This window comes from Xenopus laevis, chromosome 7S (assembly GCF_017654675.1).
Source record: "Xenopus laevis strain J_2021 chromosome 7S, Xenopus_laevis_v10.1, whole genome shotgun sequence".
Classification (NCBI taxonomy): domain Eukaryota; kingdom Metazoa; phylum Chordata; class Amphibia; order Anura; family Pipidae; genus Xenopus; species Xenopus laevis.
Genome location: NC_054384.1, coordinates 89,401,508 through 89,420,360, shown reverse-complemented (window position 1 = coordinate 89,420,360; position 18,853 = coordinate 89,401,508). Strand labels below are relative to the sequence as shown.

Below are 18,853 nucleotides of genomic sequence, written 5' to 3'. Positions count from 1 at the left end.
CACCACAACAAAATCACACAACAAAAATAAATTTGTTCTATGGTTCCTGAAAAGTACTTTCACATACACATCACAATCACACACATCTATTACTTCCTGACCTGTCCCACAGCTCTCACTAAAATAATGGAAAGGCCTACACGAGGCCTGCTCACTTAAATACTGTACCTATGCTGATAGTCACTCACCAGGAGCCAGGCTAACTTATCTTTGTTCACAAGGTACCTTCTCCCCAAGGCAAGCTCCTTCCCCGGATTCCCAACTCTTTTCCTTGCTAAGGCCTCCTGTTCTATGTGCTCAGCAACATCCACAAAGTGACGTCCAAACAGGGCTAGTGTCATTTTCTTCAGGAATAAACCCCTTCCCGAGAGGTGATTATTTTCAACATTATTGCCCACTAAATCCCAGCAAGCAATTTTTCACAACAATATGGTCACTGATACGCTTTAATGCATTTCTTTTCGTGAGGATTTCTCTTCAGGAATGTTGCTTCCAATCAGAATGATCAACACAAACAAAGCTCCCTGCAAAGGAAAACCTATGCCAATATAGTTTGCTGAACATTGGAATTAATATAATAAGAGAGTTGATTCTTACAATGTCCACAGTTCTGGCCAGTCCTTCCAGGGGGGCAAATGCATTCTCCAGTCACATGATTACAGCTACTCCTTGGACCACAACGACAGATATGGGCACATCCTTTCCCATACCTTCCAGAGGGACATACTATAAAAGGAAACATTTAAATAACCTTATTAAATTTGTTAATTTTCATTTGCTTAAACGCTCTCGTTATAAGCCTTATTAGCATTAGTCTATAATTATAAACCTAAGGTCTCGCATTATAACACCCTGTACACAGGGGCGATCCTGGCCCCTCTACCACCTGAGGCAACTTGCAGTTGTGCTCACCTTTTTGCACCAGATGAGGTCCGGGGGAGTCGACGAGGGCGGCAGAGAGGGCCAGGACGCTAACGCAGAGAGCATATTTGTGCTCTCTGCGTTAGAAGAGCCAAATTTCCGCTTTGAAAACCAAAAATTTGGCTCTTAAAGTACCAAGAGTGGCATTTTTGCTGCCCCTGGTACCTAGTGGGGCACTGCCGCCTGGGGAGAAATTCTCAGTTCGCCTCATTGGCGAAGCGCCCCTGCCTGCACAGTCTTTTATTTGCATTTATATGATATTTTGATTTTAACATTAAAACATTTTTAAGATGTTTACCAGTGCTGCAGTCAGACCCCACATAACCAGCTGGACAGTGACACATTCCTGTTGTAGCCTCACAGTGTCCGCCATTTTTGCACATACAACGTTTCTCGCAGTTTGGACCATAAAGTCCATTTGAACATTCTGTGAAAGACAAAACATGATCCAGAATATATTAAATGACTTTCAATGAGAAATGCTTGTTTAAGGAGTTTTCAATGGATGGTCAGATCTATGATGTGGCCTATGTCATGGATACTTACTTAGTTGACAATTTGCTCCATGGTATCCTGGTGCACACACACATTCCCCTGTCACTGGATGGCAGTTCTGATGTTCACCTGGACACTGACAGGCTTTCTCACAATTTAGCCCATAGGTGCCTGGAATGCAAGCTACAGAGATACAAACAATAAGGTTGACAAATAATTAATTTAGTAATAGATATTATAATACTTAGCTCAAGGCTGTGACGTCAGTTCACAAGAGAATGTCAGTGGCTCACTTTGCCTTGTCACTCTAATAAATGATGTGGCTCACTTTGCCATGTCACTCTAATAAATGGTGCCTGTTTGTAAACATACTGATTAACCATGTGCTGGTAGCTACTAAAATAACTAAAAACTACATTTTCATGGTAATGCACAAACACAAGGAATGTTTTTCCTAGCCCTGTAACCCCCGACAACTTCATCAGTTCATTCAGTTTACTGTAACTGCTTTTTAGAAGTTAGAATAGTGAACACAAACCCCATGTCATGTCAATGTCAAATGGTATTTAAAGGGATTTTGGAATTGAAGTAGTGGCCCATTGTTAGGTCTAACTTGCTTAGTTCCTGGGTGCTATTTCTACGTGAATCTTTTGTGTATCCTAGTTTTGACTTTGCCTGCCTATTCTGAACTCTCCAATCCTGATCCTTGCCTGTCTGACCTTGCTTGAACTCAGCCTGTACCGCCCCGGCCTGTCTGACCACGCTATTCCCTTGGTTCCTCCTGAGTTGTGTGGCCTTCCATCCAAAATCCATATCGGACAATGATGCACTTGTTTTGATGACCTTGCAAATAATCCGATTTTTTTATACATAAGTCCTGTTTAAGACAATTAGCCTTCCTTGTGGGTTTTGACATATTCTTCTCCAGTTTAGAAGTAGTGAACAAAAAGTGTTTTTTAAGTGATCCTAAGAATGACGGGATGTTAATAGAATAACACAGAACCAAACTGATGAGCAAGCCTATGATTTTTATATACATAACGTTAAATCCTTCATTTACTCATGTATTTACTTTAAAGGGAAATATTGTGAATAGTGATGGGCTAATCTGATCCATTTCACTTCACCGAAAATTGCAAACTGACAAAAAAAGTCTGATACGCATTAAAGCAAATGGGCGTCAAACTGCACGCCAATTTTTAAAACCACACAACTTTTTTTTACTATCCATTGTAGTCTAGGGGTGTTTTTTCTCGGCGAAACTAGATGAAATATTTCGCTCATCCCTAATTGTGAAAATAAAAAAAATATTTGCTTTATCTCTGGTAAATAAGAAACGTTATACATACAATCAATTAAAAATTACGCAACACTGCTGAAATAATAATAAAATTACTCTTTAGTAACCTTGCCTTGGAAATATGTCTCTCTATATGCAGCGTTGTCACTTATTCCGACAGTTAGCTCTAATACATTGTTTAGGCAAAACGAACACCAATGTATGTGACCTACTATGAATCAATATCTGATTCTGACTTGAAGAGAGATAGTTTCTGAGAGGTTATTTAATAAACAATACATAACATTAAATTGATTATATTTAGATGTTTATTACTTATGTCTATGAAACTGGAGGAAACAAAGAGTTTTTTTTTTAAAGTTTTGTCAGATTATGGAGCTGACCACCAATAAAGGAAGTCATGAATATTTTTTTTATGAGGCTCAAAAAGGTATTTTTTTATGAAGAAATTACTCATATACATTGCTATACATAAGTAATTGATCTAGTGAGTAATATAATTTACATTTTATGGCCAAGAAGGATTTTATTCCTTTTTGTTCCCTCACTGTAAATCAATTTGTAGACTAATTTGTAAAGTTTGAATTGACTGGGCAGAGATATTTCCCCAGTAATGTGTACTTTTCTCTGAGTATTCCATAAAAGATAGAACAACTTACTTTGGTCACATCCATTGCCTGTAAATCCTGGTGGGCACCCACATTCTCCTGTGATGTGATTACAAGCTGTTCCATGGGGACAAGTACAAAGTTCCACACATTTTTCTCCATAGGACCCAGGGAGACAAGCTAAGAAAGGAGACAGTGCTTATTACTCTTTTGGTCACAATAACTTTGTTTCAGAGCTACACCTGCCACCATAAAATAAATACCTATAGGGGAAAATAGCCCCTTTAATATCAGCCATCTTTATATATTTTTGTTAATGTATGGGGCCCATCATCAAATGCCACAGAAGGGTGTGGCAGCACTTTTAGGCCATCATTTTTGTTACGCAGATAAAAAAAAATAACCAGGACTCATAATTTCATTGCCTGTCCTAATCAGACAATAAAAGATATGAGTCATTACTGCACCCATTTTCTGCAACTTACAGATTTTCTGTGGCTGCTGAAGAGACCTGTATCTACTCCAAATAATATAGCGCCGTCTGCATTCGCCAGTGCTATATCCACGAGAGCCATAACTTGTGTGCCATCCAGAAGTCTGGCGCTAGTTGCAGAGAACAGTGGGCTCAAGGCAGGCCTCTACTGCCCCTTATAAACAGTGCTTCTGAATACAGACCACTCAGAACACAGAGACCTGCAGAAGTTCAGAGAATTGTAGGGCTCAAAGTGCAAAAAATAAAGAAGATTGCACCTTTTTATGCATTTTGCTTCATGCAGCTGCAAAAGGGTCCCTATGTATCATTCAGTATTTGTCCTGTAAACATAGCCAGAGCTAAAGGGGACTCCCAGCACCACAACATTGAATATATTGGTTGTTGCCAACCACTCTTGAAGCAGAGACAGATCACAACTTACGCTTATCACAGTGTTTCCCTCTCCATCCAGCTGAGCAATCACACATGCCTGTAATATGGTTACAAGAAACTCCATGGCGGCAGTTGCACCTCTCTGCACACTTCACTCCAAATGTTCCAGCCGGACATGCTAGTGCATGAAAGGAAAAACACAAATTATTTTCACATCCTCTCCAAAATATTCTAGTAAAGTATCATCCTTCCTGCAGATGACGCGTTTCTTATATTCAGCCGTGTCTTCTTTTTCTTATTTACATTTTTCATTTTAAATGAATGTCAGTTTTCAAAATATGGGCTTAAAAAACATGTTTTAAATTTGTTTCTCATAAATAATTTGTTTATTTCACACAATGAGCAAGAAAACTGCAGATTTTGCTACCTGTAGAGTGTTCATGTTTAATCTGAAACAGCAAGTTACAGCAATTTTCCAGCACACTTGTACATTTAAAGTCTTATCTTCACAGGGTGCATGCAAAAAAGTATGTTCACCTCCACATCAGGTATACTAGAATTGCGAGTTCCGTGTTAAAACCTCCTTTATTTCACATATAGCATAGCTTTGTTGAATGTGAAATAAAGGCAGTTTTAACGCGGAACTGGAGTGCTGCAATTCTTGTATACAGTAAGTGCAAGTAGCATGCATAGTTATTGATGAAAATAATGGAGACGGGTTTTTGTCTGTACCAAGGGACAAATGACATAATATAAGATGATAACTGAACCCCCAGTTCCAATAAGTGTGGTATTGTGACAAGCTTCCCAAGATCCCAATGTTTTGTCTAATAAATAACTCAGTTATTCTAAAAAACGAACTAATTATAGACCAAGCTGTAAATCTTAAAGGAGAACTAAACCCTAAAAATGAATATGTCTAAAAATGCCATATTTTATATACTGAACTTATTGCACCAGCCTGAAGTTTCAGCTTCTCAATAGCAGCAATGATCCAGGACTTCAAACTTGTCACAGGGGGGTCATCATCTTGGAAAGTGTCTGTGACACTCACATACTCACTGGGCTCTGAGCAGCTGTTGAGAAGCTGAGCTTAGGGGTCGTCACAAATTATCAACCAGAAAATTAGGTTTGTCTGTAATATAAGCTGATGCTACAGGGCTGATTATTAAATTCTGATGCTAGTTGCACTGGTTTCTGTGCTGCCTTGTAGTATTATCTGTATTGTAACATTTATATTCTATATGTACTGTATATTGTGAGTGGGTCCCTAAGATCAGTGAGTGACAGCAGCACAGAGCATGTGCAGTGAATCAGCAGAAAAGAAGATGGGGAGCTACTGGGGCATCTTTCGAGACACAGATCTTTACTGCTATAGGGCTGTGGATGCCTTGGGCTGGTACAGATGCCAAAAACATAATGTGCAACATTTATAGTCTACTTCTTTAGTTAAGCTTTAGTTCAGCTTTAGTTCTCCTTTAAGCCTTTCAGGCCCAATAACTGCCTCTGCTTCCAATACAAGGCAGACGTTTCTGGCACCGTTGGTGCTAGATGTCAAAAGAAGAAATCCAAGAGAAACATAAGAGCCAAATCACACAGTTGAGAGACAAACTAAAACTTGGAAAAGCCTAGGGAAGTGATAAGACTCTGATGGCATGATAAAAAGATATAAACACCATGTCATGACGAGTTTATAGACTGTGTGTGAAAGCAATGTGCTCAGCCACCGCCAGATTAATGAAGGAGTACAGAAGTACACTGTGTCTGTTAAAACTGTAACATTCGGCTGTTGAGCCAACACATTCCAAGCATTCTGATTATTCCTATTCAGCAATAAGATTGCAAAAACGACATCAGTACTGTATTTGATACTTATGTGTGCACCTTGGTCTTGCAGGTATAGTTTAAATATATTTCATGTTTTCAAAAACCCACCTTGTCATTAAACCAGACACTCCCCATAAAATGCTGTTCCAGTGTCAAGTCTACTGGATATTTCTTAAAGCTGTTCAAACACAGGATGATAAAGCTACCAGCTCAGCTCCTCCAGCTTAAGGGCCCATGTACAGCGGCCTCTTTATAGGCTGCCCGATTATATCTGGGCAAAAATCAGGAAGATATCTATTCTGCAGGTTTGAAAATAAGCTGATTGTTATGGACTTCTTCTGATAGGTCCCCATAGGCCCTCAGCACAGTTAGATTATTGGCTCTATTTGGCCCAGCACATGGGAGGCCAAATCAGGCAAAGATCCACTTGTGCTGCTCCCTTCCCAAATGAGCAGATTATTACAGTATGTCGCCAACTTTAGGGTCTAACCTCATACAAGCAGGGCTTTCAGTTATGTATGTTCCAGTTCATATGCTTTTGTTTATGCTCTTGTTGTGGTTTCCCAGAGCCCAAAGAAAAATGCTTGGAGATTTCATAAATTAGTAGATTAATAACAATAATATGCCTTCTGGAAAGTCATACTTATAACCCTCAGGAATCTGCTTCTCTCTAAAAAAAGGCTTTGAAATACTAAGACAGAGCTGAAGGAAATTTACTGAGAGTCAAAAAGCCAAAATGTTCCTTTAAATGATTATCATATTGTATAGCTCCTATTCTTTTAAAGCTCAGCGCCATCAGTTCAAAAGCAGAAGTTAAAATGATTAGTAATCACAGAAGGCTCATTTCAGTCTTTGTCCTGAACTCTCAAAATCAACTTAGTATGACTGCCATCTGGCAAATGATAGAGGTACAAGCTGCTTGCCAGAATTTTGGAAACTGGATACAAACATTGACTGCATCTTTCCAAAACCTGGGATGTCTAATTGGCTTTTATGAATTGTATTATAAGCAGGAAAGAGATTCAATAAACAGAACATGCACCAAGGAAAAAATCCAAACTAGATAATAATACCATTAAGCAATTTAAATTCTTCATATGCCGTGCTGTATAGTCAGAGATTAAGGAAGCAGGATCAAAAAAATATTGTGTAGGAGAAATGAAGGTGGCACTAGTGAAAACACAATAAAATAACACAATGACACAATAAAATAGGCGAAGGTGGTAAAGGGCAATGGGTAATGGGAATAAGAAAAAATAATGGGTGAAAATACAGTTCTAATGAAGCGGCAGAGATACAGTATATTAGGCACAGTTCCTGAAGAGACAGCAGTGTTTATGAGGGCATGTACAGATTTATTAATAGATCTTATGGACAGAATTTTCTGCAGAGGACAGACGTCAGTTCTAGAAAAGTCTTAAGCGATGGTCACATATGATACTGCAGTAGAACACAATTGACCATACACAGGGCCGCCATTAGAAATCATGGGGCCCCGTTCAACAACATTTTCAGGGCCCACCAAGCCCCACCCCAGATCCCGCCCACTCTACATCACAGTTAAAAGACCACACAGACATCAGCACTAAAAAAGGTAATCCCCCCCCACACACACAAGTTATAAAAAGCTATTGGTGACCAGGGCCCCCCTATAAGTTAAAAAAAAACATTGGCGCCAGGGCCCCCCCTTACAAGTTAAAAAAACATTGGTGGCAGGGGTCTAAAGAGTATTAAAATAATACATTGGTGGCCAGGGGATTAAAAAAAACACACACACATTGGTGTTCAGAGGAATTGAACTTATGGCTTCAGGACTTCAACTCCGCCTCCTTTCGTGACTTTGGGTCGTTTTGCAGCTTCAGGACTTCAATTGTGGCTGTTTTCATGACTTTGAGTATTTATGACGCTTCTGGACTTCAATTTTGGCTGTTTTCGTGACTTCGGTCTTTTCGCCTCTTCGGGACTTCGGCTGTTTTCATGACTTTGGGTCTTTTCGCCACTTCGAGACTTCGGCTATTTTTGTGGCTTTGGGTCTTTTCCCCGTTTCGGGACTTTGGCTGTTCGGCTTTTCGACACTTCCGCATTCGAGACTTCGGCTTTTCAGCACTTCCGCATTCAGGACTTCGGCACTGTCAAGGGGGCCCAACTCTTTTGAAAGTGCAGCACTGCCAGGCCCCACTTCACTTCACTTGTACCCCCTGTGCCCACCTGATGGTGGCCCGACCATACACTACCAATTCTGGTTGTTCCACTCATCAAAAGATCAAATGGATCTATAGCCAGTTTTACACTGCAGGGAACATAAGGCTAAAGCCTTAGATGGCTGATTCTAAGCCTGCAGATATCCTAAAGCCAATAATCAGCCCATGTTTCATAAGCGTAATACTAAATGACATCTAATGGGAGTGGGACAGTGCTAGGAGCCATCACATTTGATTATTTCAAGAGCATGCATGATCATAGGTAGCACAACCCACCCTGCAGTGAGTTGTTTTAAGTGAAGCCATTTACATTCACACTTTTGCAGGTAAAATTTATTACAGTTGAATTCTGGGAAAATACTCTGTAATACAGTGAAACCTCGTTTTTAAGTACCCTGATTTTAAGTTTTCCAACAGTTTACATTTTTTAGTTGTGGTCCCACCAATTTATGCTTTTTAATGGGTGCATTTCCCTTATTTTAAGTTAAGGTTTCCCAGATTTTACATCAAAATGTTGTACTGATGTCCCCAAAAACTGCTTTTTTGTTGTGTATGTGACTGACAGTGAGTCTTGCACTTGCCCCCCATAGTGTAACATTAACACTGCAATGTTTAACCCTTGTTGTTAACACGGTAAATATTGTATCTGAAAGTAAAACAGACTCCTGTGCTTACAGTATATCCTTTCAGTACTTGAAGAAAAAGTTACTTTACACATTTCCCTGATTTTACATTTTCCCGAAATTTACAGACTTTTTTCCTGGGCCCCTGAAAAAAAACAAAAAATGGGGGTTCTACTGTATGGACATTTGTATTTGTTTTAGCACTGACATTAGTAAATGAGCTCAAGATTTTCGTCCTTTGGCTAGTATGCTTTTAGACATTATCATCTCTTCTTTACACATCCTCTTACCTGTTTGACATAGCTCCCCAGTCCAGCCTGCATGGCACATGCAACGCCCTGTCTCCCGCTCACAAACTCCTCCATTTTGGCAAGTGCAGTTCTGTAGGCAGCCATCCCCGTATGTTCCCGGTGTACATTCTGGAAGAATGTAGCAATCTGTTTACTACAAAATGTTTATCTGGTTTAAATAGCTACCTGCTAATTTTAGTGCTTATTAATTGTTGTTTTGGGAAGGGTGGCATTGTCACTAGTGGGTAATGTGAATGAATAATATGGGTTATTACAGCAGAATAGACATTATACAATTGGTCAGTTATACGTACAATACTTCCCATTCTGTGAGGACATTACTCATGGACAACAAAAACATTTCACTACTTCCACCACCCCTTCTACAATGACACCTTCACTTAGCTGGGGCCAAGGCATATTTTGGCAAAAAAAAAGTCAATAATTGAATATAAGGTTAGTATAAACTTACTTTACGCCTGTTCATTTTACACTGCCATTTCAAAATCTATATAACATCACACATACAATGATAGCATTACCCACAACTGGATCTTCTATTCCTTTATACAGTTGAAAAGCCTCTTCTGCCTCTCCTGTGTCATCATTCATCCAATTGATTCCTATAGTCAGAATACATACTGCCAAGTAAACCTCACCTATTTCACAAGCCAATCCCGTCCAACCTTTCTGGCAACTGCACCGACCCATGACATGGTCACATTTTCCTCCATTTCCGCAGATACACTGTTGAACGCAATTCAACCCATAATAGCCATCCGAACATGCTGCAAAAATGACAAATAATTTATTTTTGAAAATAAAGACTCCTTTAAAATTATTTATCAAGGTAAGTAGAGTGCGCCAGGCACCCCTTCAAAATAATCTTCAGAGTGCATATTTTTTATGCCATGTAAAACAAAATTCCCTGAAATTTTACGATTTGCCATTGTTATTTTACATTGCTTCCGGAGGCAGTCGTTTTTTACATGGTGAAGCCTGGTAAAGTGTGGTGTATCATACCGCCATTTTTTACATATAATAAACATGTCCCTTAATATGATGTAGAGAGTATTTGTTATCATTTGTGGTTTTTGAGTTATTCAGCTTTTTTATTCAGTAGCTCTCCAGTTTGCCGTATCAGCAAGCTAGGCTAGGTCCAAATTACCATAGCAACCATGCATTAATTTGAATAAAAGACTGGAATATGAATAGGAGAGGGCCAGAATGAAAAGACGAGCAATACAAACTAGCAATAACAATACATTTGTAACTTTACAGAGCATTTGTTTTGCCAGTGACCCCCAATTGAAAGCTGGAAAGCATCAGAAAAAGAAGGCAAAACATTCAAAAACTATAAAAAAAAAAAAAATGAAGACCAACTGTTGTAGGTAGGGTTGATAACGAACATTTCTATAGAAATGTTGTGGAGAACTCTTATTAACTGGGTCCCAGTGCAGTTCACGTCTTACCTCCAGGCATAGGGAAGACAAGAAAAGCATTTATAGAGACCCCGGGTATTTTAATTGCTAAGGCTTCATTTTTACCAAGACATCTGCAGTGATGCATTTAAAAATAGAATATGGATATCGCCTATGAATTAGCTGCAACTATTAACCTTGGATTGAGTTTCCATTATATTTTGTGTATTTATATAAAACAATTGATTGCTTCCTCCTTCAGGGTAATTCTATCAGAAATAGCATGTAGCCAAGAAAAGATAACTGGTTTTTGGATCAATATTGTGCATCTTAGATCATCGTACATGTTTTCTTCATTTTGAAAATCTCCCCCAAAGAGCAAAACCAAGCCAGTGGCCAATATTCTGTCATTTATATGAACAGTGTTCCATAAAAATGTCAGTTCTTTACCCAGCAGGGAATTTCAAAGCAAAAAAATGAGAATCTTGCTTCGTACTTTACCTTGCCTGCATGTGATTCCTGTCCAACCAGGGCTGCACATACACTCCCCATTGATATGGTTGCATGAGGCTCCATTAAAGCAGTTACAAGTTTCCTCGCAGTTATTTCCATATCTGTTCTCTTGACATTCTGGGCAAGTTTTAGAAAACACAAGGTTGAAGAATAGGCACAATAAAAGTACACATCACAGGGGACACACAGCAACCTTTAATAACTCTTGTTTCAACTCGATCAATGTAATGTAATTGTTTTGTGCTTCTTGGTGGATGTTTTGTGATGTTGGCTAATGGCTATAACTGATTAACACATGGTGCATATTGTTCCACCAGCACAAAATCAATGCTAACTTTCTGTGCCAATAGCCCATATTAAAGGGCATGTAAAGGCAAAAAAATAAAATCCCATTTTTACTTTCTTTAATGAAAAAGAAACCTATCTCCAATATATTTTAATTCAAAAAATGTGTACCGTTTTTATAAGAAACCTGACTGTATGCAGTGAAATTCTCCCTTCATTTACTGCTGTGGATAGGAATTGTCAGATAGTCCCTAACTGCTGAGCAGGGAAACAATCATACTTATGAACAGCAGGGGGAGCCCCCGCCTTACTTCCCAGCCATGCAGAACTCAAGCAGCTTTGTTTATGATGATCCCTAAGCAGCCCAGACCACACTGAGCATGTGCACAGTCTTAGTCTTGCAAAGATGTTTAACAAAGTTACAAGATGGTGACCCCCTGTAGCCAACTTTGAAAGCATAAATTGTTTGTTTGATTAGGCTTGTCGTGCAGTAAATTCATGTTTATATTTAGTATACAAAATACAGCATTTCTAGCCTTATTCTATTTTAGACTTTACATGCCCTTTAAAGAAGAAAGGTATCTGTGTAATGTAATTGTTTATTAGGTGTTATTGCAATAGGATTTAATTTTATTCAACATTAACAAGTAAATATCCTGCTGCTAATTTGTTTTTGTTCATCTCCCATACTCAGTACGCTTGGTGAATACTTACAGTCAATACAGAAATGTAAAGGGGTAGTTTATTTTAGCTGAATGCTAGGGTCCAAATAACCCTAGAAACCAGGTAGTGGTTTGAATGAAAGACTGGAAGACAATTAGGGGGCTTGAATTCAGACAGAATGGACAATTGTCTGGAATGTCATTCTATGCCAAAAAAAAACCAAACATACAGGTATGGGATCCATTTTCTGGAAACCCGTTATCTAGAAAGCTGAGAATTACGGAAAGGTTGTCTCCCATAGACTCCATTATAATCAAATAAACTAAAGTTTAAAAAAATATTTCCTCTTTCTCTGTAATAATAAAACAGATCCTTGTATTTAATCCAAACCAAGATATAATTATTCCTTATTGGAAGCATATCCAGCCTATTGGGTTTATATTGGGGCCGATTCACTAAGCTCGAGTGAAGGATTCGAATGAAAAAAATTCGAATTTCGAAGTATTTTTTTGGTACTTCGACCATCGAATTGGTTATATTCGTTCGAATTCGAACGAAATCGAACGAATCGAACGAAAAATCGTTCGACTATTCGACCATTCGATAGTCGAAGTACTTCCCCTTTAAAAAAAACTTCGACCCTCTACTTCGGCAGGTAAAACCTACCGAAGTCAATGTTAGCCTATGGGGAAGGTCCCCATAGGCTTGCCTGTGATTTTTTGATCGAAGGATTTTCCTTCGATCGTTGGATTAAAATCCTTCGAATCGTTCGATTAGAAGGATTTAATCGTTCGATCGAATGAAAAATCCTTCGATCGATCGATCGCAGGATTAGCGCTAAATCCTTCGACTTCGATATTCGAAGTCGAAGGATTTCAATTCGAGGGTCGAATTTCGAAGTATTTTTAACTTCGAAATTCGACCCTTAATGAATCTGCCCCTTAATGTTTACATGATTTTCAGGTAGACTTAGGGGGTTATTTACTAAACTTCAAATGCAAAAATCACACATTTTTCGAAATTTATTAAACCCTGAGGATGGAAAAGTCCGAATCTGAAAATCCAGCATCTAAGACCTGTCGAGGTTGCATATAAGTCAAGGCAGTGCGCTGGGTTTCGTGCAATACCCCAAAGTTTTCGGGTGAAAATTGCAGAAAACACGTGAAATTCATGAAAATCGGATGAATAAATCCAAAAACATCACGAAAATCTGTTTTTTTCCCGCAAAGCAAATTATCGGGAAAATGTAATAATAAATAAGCATAAAAAACCCGAGGGGATTTGATCATAGGTTGTAGCAGAAAATATTGAGATAAATTCGGACTTTGATAAATAACCTCCTTAAAGTATGAAGATCCAAAATATGGAAAGACCCGTTATCCGGCAAGCCCCACATCCGAGCATTTTGGATATCAGGTCCCATACCTGTATAATGTCATCAGGTAAGACATTTTTCTTTTTACTGTACAATTTGAAAGAATTATAAGAAAATTGGTGGCCAGGGCCCCTTAAATGTCCATGGTCCCGGGTCCCCCTTACCCTCGGGGCCCCCTACAACTCTCCCCCCTGTCCCCCCCTGATGACTGCCCTGCGTGTGCTGCACAACTGTACACATTGAATTCCTTAGAGCAGCCTTAGAAGAATGGAAGAATATATTAATACAGGTATGGGACCTGTTATCATTTAAGCATTAAATAAACCCAAAAAGCTGGTTTTGCTTCCAATAAGGATTAATTATATCTTAGTTTGGATTAAGAACATATAAGGAACCTGTTATCCAGAATGATCGGGACCTGGGGCTTACCAGATAACGGATCTTTCCGTAATTTGTAACTTTATACCTTAAGTCTATTATTAAATCATTTAAACATTAAATAAACCCAAAAGGCTGGTTTTGCTTCCAATAAGGATTAATTATATCTTAGTTTGGATCAAGTACAAGCTACTGTTTTATTATTACAGAGAAAAAGGAAATAATTTTTTACAATTAGGATAAAATGGAGTCTATGGGAGACAGCCTTTCCGTAATTCGGAGCTTTCTGGATAACACATTTCCGGATAACGGATCCTATACCTGTACAGTTAACATGTGGAATAGAATGGTTACAAAATACATTGCAGGATGAGTTTGATAGGACAGGTGTCATGCACACAATAAAATGATGTATGATAAACAATTTAGAATAGAATACCCTGAATGGGTAAGATAGATTAACAGTTTAGCTACCATAGGCTAAATATTACTTACTCTGGCTGCATGTAGTGCCAGTCCAACCGGCAAGACAAGTGCAAGATCCTGTCACATGATCACAGTGGGCCCCATTGGAACACCGGCAGTGGATTGCACAGTCTGTGCCATAGAAGCCATCAGGGCATGCTGAAGAAATGTGAAAATATACTAATTATTGACCACTTAATATAGCAGCACAATGACAAGGAGAAAGGAAAGCCCTGGAGCTATAAACCCAGGGGCTGCATGACAAGGGATCTGAATGACCAGCAGCTAAATTACATTGGTTTATATTTAAAGGGATACTGTCATGGGAAAATTTTTTTTTTCAAAATGAATCAGTTAATAGTGCTGCTCCAGCAGAATTCTGCACTGAAATCCATTTCTCAAAAGAGCAAACAGATTTTTTTATATTCAATTTTGAAATCTGACATCGGGCTAGACATATTGTCAATTTCCCAGCTGTACCAAGTCATGTGACTTGTGCTCTGATAAACTTCAATCACTTTTGTACTACAAGTTAGAGTGATATCACCCCCTCCCTTTTTCCCCCCAGCAGCCAAACAAAAGAACAATGGGAAGGTAACCAGATAACAGCTCCCTAACACAAGATAACAGCTGCCTGGTAGATCTAAGAACAACACTCAATAGTAAAAACCCATGTCCCACTGAGACACATTCAGTTACATTGAGAAGGAAAAACAGCAGCCTGCCAGAAAGCATTTCTCTCCTAAAGTGCAGGCACAAGTCACATGACCAGGGGCAGCTGGGAAATCGACAATATGTCTAGCCCCATGTCAGATTTCAAAATTGAATATAAAAAAATCTGTTTGCTCTTTTGAGAAATGGATTTCAGTGCAGAATTCTGCTGGAGTAGCACTATTAACTGATGCATTTTGAAAAAAACATGTTTTCCGATGACAGGATCCCTTTAAAGACTGGCAAAATAAGATGTAGCTGTGAGTAGGTGAGAAGGAATGAGTTAAAGGAACAGTTCAGTGTAAAAATAAAAACTGGGTAGGCTGTGCAAAATAAAAAAATGTTTCTAATATAGTTAGTTAGGCAAAGATGTAATGTATAAAGGCTGGAGTGACTGCATGTCTAACATAATAGCCAGAACAGTACTTCTGGCTTGTTGGTAAAAGTGTTGTGGATATAAAATTACAGGAATGGGAGGGTCAATTGAGGAGTCCCCTTTTCATGACATGGGTCATTAATACGTGATATTTTATTTAAAGCAATTCGATGTAAAATTAATATTTTGTTAAAGATACAGAGAATCACACATTAGAATTATTTCTCCCAGCATCCCATAAGAGCTGAAGACTTTCTTTTTTTTTTGGGGGAGTTGTAATTTAACAGGAGATGGAAGGAGAAATACAATTAAAATGCTCGGTGCAATAACAGGTTCTGTGCTTCCATTGCAATGCAGTTTATCTCACTTACTACACATTTTCCCAGGATTTCCCACTGAAACATAGGCCCTGTCAAACACTTCCCCATACAGCAAATGATTTGCTTTCTTTTACTTGCACGGAGCATGACTTTTATATGTGCGTGTTCCCTTTCACATAACATGGCCTTTGGCTGTATGGAAGGCAGCCAAGAGAATTTCTAAACATTTAATGAATATTTCCTCTATGTGACTACTACACATTATTGGGTTATGTATGAAGCTCCGAATATCTGAACCTCGAATAATTCTTAGTTTTCGGAGGAAAAAAAAAAACGACAACTTTTTCGAGATTTATTAAAGTCCGATGGTCTAAAAACTCTGAATCCGAAACCCCAGCATCTAAAAGCTCTCAAGGTTCTGTATAAGTCAATTGGGAAGGTCCCAGTGTCTGCGCTGATGTATGTACCAATATCCAATGATTTTGGGGTTTCAGCGCAAGAAACTCTGAAAAAAATCACAGTTTTTGCAGAAAACGCCGAACAATTCTGAGTTTTCAGGGAAAGCTCTGAAGTTTTTGGAGTTTTGCCCGACCCTATTTTTTCGGGCTTCTTTCTTCATAAATAAGGTCCATTCAGGAATTCTGAGTTGCTCAGAGTTGGATTTTAGAAATACTGAGATAAATTCAGACCTTGATAAATAACCGCCACCATGTCTATCTTACAGCCAAAGGCAATAGCGGAGACACAGGGTATCATTTCCATGGCATAAACACTGTACTGAGGCATTTTGCAATTCCATTGGTTACAACTAGTTATGTGCGAATTTGTGGCGACGATTAACGGACGCCCATTGACTTTGACATCGGCGCCCATTTTGATGCCGGCGAATTGTCGCTGGGGTCAAAATCTGCATTTCATTATGTTTTCACCGGTTTCGGGAATTTCGCTACAAATTTGCGAAATTCGTGGCGAAGCAGGACAGATTCACCCATCACTAGTTACAACTTAGATTGAGATATTTCTTGAATTGTCAACTAGGAATTACTTTACCCTATCTTACCACTCAAAGGCTGCATTTTTTTTTGACCAAATTTTCCTAAATATAAAACTCGTATAGTATTAGTACAGAATGTAATCTTAATTTTTTATAATCCTCAGTATAACTTCCTCAGTGTTTTTATTTCTCCCTCTAATGACAAAACACATATCTTCTGCATGCAAATATATCATAAATGAAAAAGCTTAAGCAGTTTTGAAATTACAGGTATGAGATCAGTTATCCAGATTGGTTATGCAGAAAGCTCCACATTACAGGAAGGCCATCTCCCACAGATTGCAGTTTAAACCAATAATTCAAAATGTTACAAATGAATTCCTTTTTCTCTGTAGTAATAGGACAGTACCGTATAGTTGATCCCAACTAAGATATAAATAACCCTTTCTTCAGGCAAAACAATCCAGTTGGGTTTATTTCATGTTAAATTATTTTGTAGTGGATTTAAAGGGGAACTGTCGTGAAAATGAAAATTTAATATAAGCTTCACTGAAATAAGAAACTTTCTAAATACAATCAATTAAATATTCTGTATAATTTCTGAAATCATCAAGTTTATCTTCACTATCCCTCTCTCAGTATCTGTTTGTCTTCATTCTGTCTTCATTCACCAGTTGGGTGTCAGATATTAATTGACGGTTAGATCCAATATATCTTATAGGGGGGGCTTCCTTTTCTATCAGATGTATTAGAGCTCACTCAAATAACTGATTCCAGTAAAAACAAAACTTAACAAAATAACTGCCTTTTGCACAAATTCTGCATGTAGAGAGACATGATGTCTGGTGATTTTAATAGAGTGAGCTCTAATACATCTTCTAGGCAAAAGGAGCCCCATAAGATATATTGGATCTAACTGTCAATGATTATCTGACACCCAACACCCCCTGAGAGAGGAATAGTGAAGATAAACTTGATTATTTCAGAAATGGGACAGAATTTTTAATTGATTATATTTAGAAAACTTTTTTATTTAAGTTTGATGAAGCTTATATTACATGTTCATTTTCGAGATAGTTCCCATTTAAGGTATGGAGATCCCATTTACTGAAAGATGTCTTTTCCCAAAACAGGTCCTAAGCATTCTGGATATCAGGTCCCATAAATGTATTTTCTGCAAGTGAATTACTTACGTAGCTCACAGAATGTTCCTCTCCACCCTGCTGCACAAGTGCAAGCCCCACTCACATGGTCACAAACTGCACCATTATCACACTGACATGGGTGTCTGCAATCTGAGCCGTACCAGCCCTCGGCACATTCTGTGGCAAGAGATACACATATGGTCAGACTGAATTGTAAAAATATACAGGAAAATGACATATGCTTACATTATTCTATAGGCTATTTGTGTCATGCCAACGTTGTTCTGGTTAATGTGTACTAATGATTACTTGTAATAAATAAGACTGAAATCCAAAAGAATTGTTAAATGCCTTATGAGTTGCTCAACACAGCAGATAAAAATACTTGTATGGAATATTTTAAATAAGCTAGGGGAGTCATCTTTTGTAAAAGCTTATTGCAGCATATTCCAAAAATTTAATTTTGTCTGCAAACCACTATATTAACTTTTCCTTTGCAGATCTTTGGACTACCTAATGTGTTTTACTCTGCCTTTATCTGATCCTCATGATCCTTGCCTGTTGCACCCTGCTAGTTTGGTTGCATGTTTGTCCCACCTGTTTTGAAGTTCTTCCAATGATAGGTAAGCTTTCCATGTTATCCCTCTAATTAGCTCAACAGTAAGGGGCCCATTTACTTAGCTCGAGTGAAGGAATAGAATAAAAAAAACTTTGAATTTCGAATGTTTTTTTTGGCTACTTCGACCATCGAGTGGGCTACTTCGACCTTTGACTACGACTTCGAATCGAACGATTCAAACTAGAAAACGGTCCACTATTCGACCATTCGATAGTCGAAGTACTGTTTCTTTAAAAAAACCTCGACCCCCTAGTTCGGCACCTAAAACCTACCGAAGTCAATGTTAGCCTATGGGGAAGGTCCCCATAGACTTTGCTATCTTTTTTTGGGTGAAGAAAAATCGTTTTGCGGAAATCCAATTCGTTCGATTGAATGAACGAATTGCGGTAAATCCTTCGACATCGATATTCGAAGTCGAAGGATTTAACTTCGACAGTCGTATATCAAGGGTTAATTAA

General features: G+C 38.4%; 1 protein-coding gene across 3 annotated transcripts in view; it reads right to left on the bottom strand.

Moving 5' to 3' along the window:
• Nucleotides 1-18,853, bottom strand: part of megf6.S (multiple EGF-like-domains 6 S homeolog) — a 320,522-nt gene that overhangs the window by 19,986 nt on the left and 281,683 nt on the right. For all 3 annotated transcript variants that reach the window (XM_018228002.2, XM_041571504.1, XM_018228003.2), the window contains 10 exons: nucleotides 17,825-17,953; nucleotides 14,261-14,389; nucleotides 11,053-11,181; nucleotides 9,790-9,918; nucleotides 9,131-9,259; nucleotides 4,239-4,367; nucleotides 3,376-3,504; nucleotides 1,468-1,599; nucleotides 1,220-1,348; nucleotides 598-726 (listed from right to left, as the gene is read on the bottom strand). In XM_018228002.2, the coding sequence (XP_018083491.1) occupies nucleotides 598-726; nucleotides 1,220-1,348; nucleotides 1,468-1,599; nucleotides 3,376-3,504; nucleotides 4,239-4,367; nucleotides 9,131-9,259; nucleotides 9,790-9,918; nucleotides 11,053-11,181; nucleotides 14,261-14,389; nucleotides 17,825-17,953 (1,293 nt within the window). The remainder of the gene's footprint in view (nucleotides 1-597; nucleotides 727-1,219; nucleotides 1,349-1,467; nucleotides 1,600-3,375; nucleotides 3,505-4,238; nucleotides 4,368-9,130; nucleotides 9,260-9,789; nucleotides 9,919-11,052; nucleotides 11,182-14,260; nucleotides 14,390-17,824; nucleotides 17,954-18,853) is intronic.